Here is a 4,497-nt window from a genome sequence, read left to right as displayed (position 1 = left end):
CAGTATGAAATTAGACATTGATTACTTGGGGGGCAAAAAATAACTTAATGTTTCACTTAAAATAAAACACACTCCAGTCAAAATAGCAATTATCAAGAATATAAACAATAATAAATGTTGGAGAGGATGTGGGAAAAAAGGTACACTCATACATTCTTGGTGGAACTATAAATTAGTACAACCGCTCTGAAAAGCAGTATGGAAATTCCTTAGAAACCTAGGAATGGAACCACCATAAGACCCAGATATTCCATTCCTTAGATATATATGCAAAAGATTTAAAACAAGCATACTGCAGTGATGCAACCACTTCAATGTTTATAGCAGCACAAATCACAATAGCCTATAACCTAGGTGCCTTTAAGCAGATGAATTGATAAAGAAAATGTGGCATACATACACAGTAGAGTATTACTCAGACACAAAGAAGAATGAAATTATGGCATTTGCCACTAAACCAGTGGAACTGGAGAATATCCTGCTAAGTGAAATAAGCCAGTTCTAAAAGTCAAAGGTCAAATGTTTTCTCTGATATGAAGAAGCTAATCCAAAGTAAAGTGAGGGAGAGAGAGAAAATGAAAGAAATGAAACGGAGAGGAAATTTCATCAAAGTAGAGGAAATATCAGTAGAGTAAATGGAGGGGATTGAGGAGGAGGAAGGAAGGACAGGAAATGGGAAGAAGAGTGAAATGAATCTAGGTGAAATTTCATATGAAAATTCATCTATGAATATACCATAGTGAATCTGAACATCAAGTATAGCCACAAAACACTAATTTTAAAAAATACTATAATAAATTGCAGAAAGATCAGTAGACTATAGGGAGGGAAGCAGGAAAGAGGGGAAGCAGAGGTGCTAAGGACTGAATTAGAGTAAATTACATCCCATGCTTTTGTGTCCACATCAAAATGTACCCTAATGTTATCTATAACTAAAAAGAATCAATTAAAATATATAAAAACACATAACCATGCAAATATAAATCATCCCATAATTCAACAAAAACTATTACAAATAAGGAAAAAAACTACAGAAAATTTATACAGCACAGAAGTAGCCTTAAGTATAAATGATAATGATTTCTTTCAGGGAGAGAAGAGGCAGTGGATGACACATGGTATTCACTCTACATAAGACCAAAGTTCTGGAATCAACATCTTTATCTCCACAAGAGACTTACTCATGGCACAAAACCAGGTGGGACCATATCAGGGAGAATCAAGAGATCTAACACATATGTGTGTATTAAACAATTTAGGAAACTGAGGAGTGTTTACAACTATCAGAATAACATTTGTTCTTTATTTGACAAACCAAATCACTCAAGGTTCCTGAAATTATGCCTTGACAAGTCTCTCTCAATTAATAAGGCCAGGTAAAATTGGCAAGTCATTCCAGAATGCAAAAGTTAAGCTTCCTGTCAGTGTTAACAGAAAACGGGCATCAATACATGAATATTCCATAGTCAGCAGAGAGCAAAGCATAATCCAAACTTACTCTTTTATGAGCTATTTAAATTCCCTATACATTGTAAAAATTAATTCCCATTGTCAATTTCTGTTCCCAAAGTCAAGTCTCACTCATTTTAATTCTTACAACCTCCTGAGCAGGTTCTGGATTCCCTGCTTGATCTCCTTGGTTCTCACACCATAAACAATGGGGTTCAGAGCTGGGGGAATGAGGTGGTGCAGGATGTTGAGCAGGATGGGGACATCTGGGGGAATCCTCTCCCTGGCCAGGTTTGTGATGACCAGAACCAGCAGCACTGTGCTGAAGAAGAGGATGAGGATGAAGTGGGACCCACATGTGCTCAGGGCCTTGGCCACAGCACCCTCAGCCTTGATCCTTAGCACAACTTTCAAGATAAAGGAGTAGGAGAGAACAATAAGGATGAGGTCAGAACCCAGCAGTGTCCAGCCTGCCACGAACTGATAGAGCTGGTTGAAGGTGATGTCGTCACAAGACAGTTTGGACACAGACATGTTAGTGCAGATGCAGTTCTTTATGATGTTTCCTGTACAGTATCTTAGTCTAGCAGAAAGGATGGGAACAGGAAGAGAAAAGAGGACATTTCGAGCTATTACAAAGATAGCAGCCCTGACCACAAACTCGCTAGTGATGATGGAGGAGTACCGTAGTGGGTGGCAGATGGCCACATAGCGGTCATAAGCCATCACCATGAAAGTGCAGGACTCCATGGTCAGGAAACTGTTCATGATGAACATCTGGAGGAAGCAGGCAGAGAAGCTGATGGGTCTGAGGTCAAACCAGAAGATGGCCAGGACCTTGGGGATGACGGTGAGGCAGAGCACGATGTCCAGCAGGGAGAGGAGGCTGAGCAGGTAGTACATGGGCTCATGCAGAGAGGCCTCCAGCCGGATGGTGATCAGGAGGGTGGCGTTGGCCCCCATGGCCAGGAGGAAGAGCAGGCTGAGGGGCAGGGACAGCCAGTGCTGCCAACTCTGGTAGTTAGGGAAGCAGATGAGGAGGAATTCAGAGATCTGTGCTGTCGAGAAGTTGCTGGATGATGCCATAGAACACATCCTGATCAAACTAGAAATATGAAGTACCTTACAATGAAGGTCTGAAGTATGTGATCACAGAAGGTACGTATTTGGATGCGGTAGACTTCCGATTTCCCCTGGAGCCCAAACCCATCTCAATGAAATTTTAAGATCATCATCATCATCATCATCACCATCATCATCATCACCAACATTAAGTCATTAACATTATTAACATCATCATTGTCATTAACAATTATCTGAGCATGCATGAGGGGCCAGGCACTATGTTGAATGCTGTTACATTCACTATTTCATTTCATTCTTTTAAAAAATATCGTAGTATGCTAATTTTAAGTCCTTCGGGTATAAACTAAAGAGTGAAATAACTGGGTCAAAAGTTAGGGAAGCCTCATCTGCTTCCCTAACTACCAGAGTTGGCAGCACTGGCTGGCCAAATGCAGTCTGTAAAAACAAAAAAATAATATTGATTTTTAAAAAGAGCAAAAAAAAAAAATACTGAAGAGTAATTAGTATTGTCACACTAATTTTATAGATAACAAAAGGGAGATAAGGGAGAACAGAGTAGTTAGATTACAGATAGAGAGCCAGTAAGTGGAAAAGCCAGGACTGTGAGCCACAGAGTCCAAATCTAGGGTCCCTGTTTTCAGCCACTAATCTACTCCACCTCCACAAGGATAATTACTTAATTAAACACTTCCTTCCTTTCTTTTTTCCTCCCTCTCTCCCTTCCTTTCTTCTATGTTTACAAGACAAGGCTACATGGAGAGCTCTACGTAGCTGACTCCATGCAGGCCCAAGGAAAACCCAGCCTCTACTCCTCAGACCTGGACAAGGTCTGACCTGAGGATTCTTTATTTTCATTCTTCAGGAAGTATCAGGGTATAGAGCTGGAGGTAGAGCAGCCCTGGATATCTCCCAAGGGCAATGATTTCTTCCCTTCCCAAAGAGAGTTTCATTTTAAAGCCATAGTGTTTGCCATCCACTTACTGAATTATTTGCTACTGTTTTTCTTTGTAAAGGCTCAAAAGGACTTTCTTTGGTTTGGAGAGGACTGTGATTATCTTGTCCTGGTGACAGAGATTGAAGGGTACATCAGGAGGAAGATGAAAACCTGTGGTACATCTTCAAATGAAGGGCAGGATCTTTGAAGAGAACTCCAAAAGAGGAACACATTTTGAATCTTAGAAGGCAGGAGAAATATATTGTAAGCCTGGGAAGAAAGTTAAGAGAGATCCAGAGGCTTCAGGAATGATAAGGGTTTGGCCCTAAGAGTACTCTTCCACATCTGGAGGTCTGAGTAGCCTGGCTATCTTCAGCTTGCCCATGTGGGTTTCTTGACTTGTACTGCTCTTGTCAGGCAATGAGCCAATCGTTCACAGGACTATTATGCAGAGATGAGCTGTTCTTAAGGTACCTTGAATGCTATCCTGTTAATCCTTTCTTTTCCTTCTCTGAGGAAGCCTAACCTCAGACAGTTCACTATGAAAACAGAGGGTGAGACTCCTGGTCTCTGTGGAGTCTTCTTCCTACTCTACTGTCTGGGTGACTACTGAGAAGGACCCTCTGAATTGTCCTATCTCCAAAACTGCATTAAGCTCCTGCCTGCTCCTTAGACAGTGATCCCCTTCCTTATACCAAAGACCATTTCTTTATTTTAGGATAGACATTAAGACATGAATTGATGGTTGCACTCACCTGTAATACCGGTGGTTTGGAAGGCTGAGGCAGAAGGATCAAAACTTCAAAGCCAGTCTCAGCAACTTAGTGAGGTCCTAAGAAACTCAGCAAGACCCTGTCTCGATATAAAACAATAAAAAGACCTGGGGATGTAGCTGTTGCTCAGTGGTTAAGCAACCCTAGGTTTAGTTCGTGGTACAAAAAAAAAAAAAAAAAGGAATTAAATGACATTCCAAAATCAAAGTCAGAAAAATTACATGTGCATGATGACTGAAAAGAAGCACTTGAGGA

At 40.8% G+C, this 4,497-nt stretch overlaps 1 protein-coding gene across 1 annotated transcript; it reads right to left on the bottom strand.

The window, feature by feature from the left end:
• Nucleotides 1-1,593: 1,593 nt before the first annotated feature.
• On the bottom strand, nt 1,594-2,535 carry LOC306640511 (olfactory receptor 56A4; the record flags this gene model as incomplete). The annotated part of the gene is made up of 1 exon (XM_079104796.1): nt 1,594-2,535. One exon carries the CDS (start codon nt 2,533-2,535, stop codon nt 1,594-1,596), a length of 942 nt encoding a protein of 313 aa, XP_078960922.1.
• Between the last annotated feature and the right edge of the window lie 1,962 nt (nt 2,536-4,497).

The sequence above is a fragment of the Sciurus vulgaris genome (assembly GCF_902686455.1).
Source record: "Sciurus vulgaris genome assembly, chromosome: 11".
In the NCBI taxonomy this organism is placed as follows: domain Eukaryota; kingdom Metazoa; phylum Chordata; class Mammalia; order Rodentia; family Sciuridae; genus Sciurus; species Sciurus vulgaris.
This window is presented reverse-complemented; position numbering and strand designations above follow the sequence as displayed.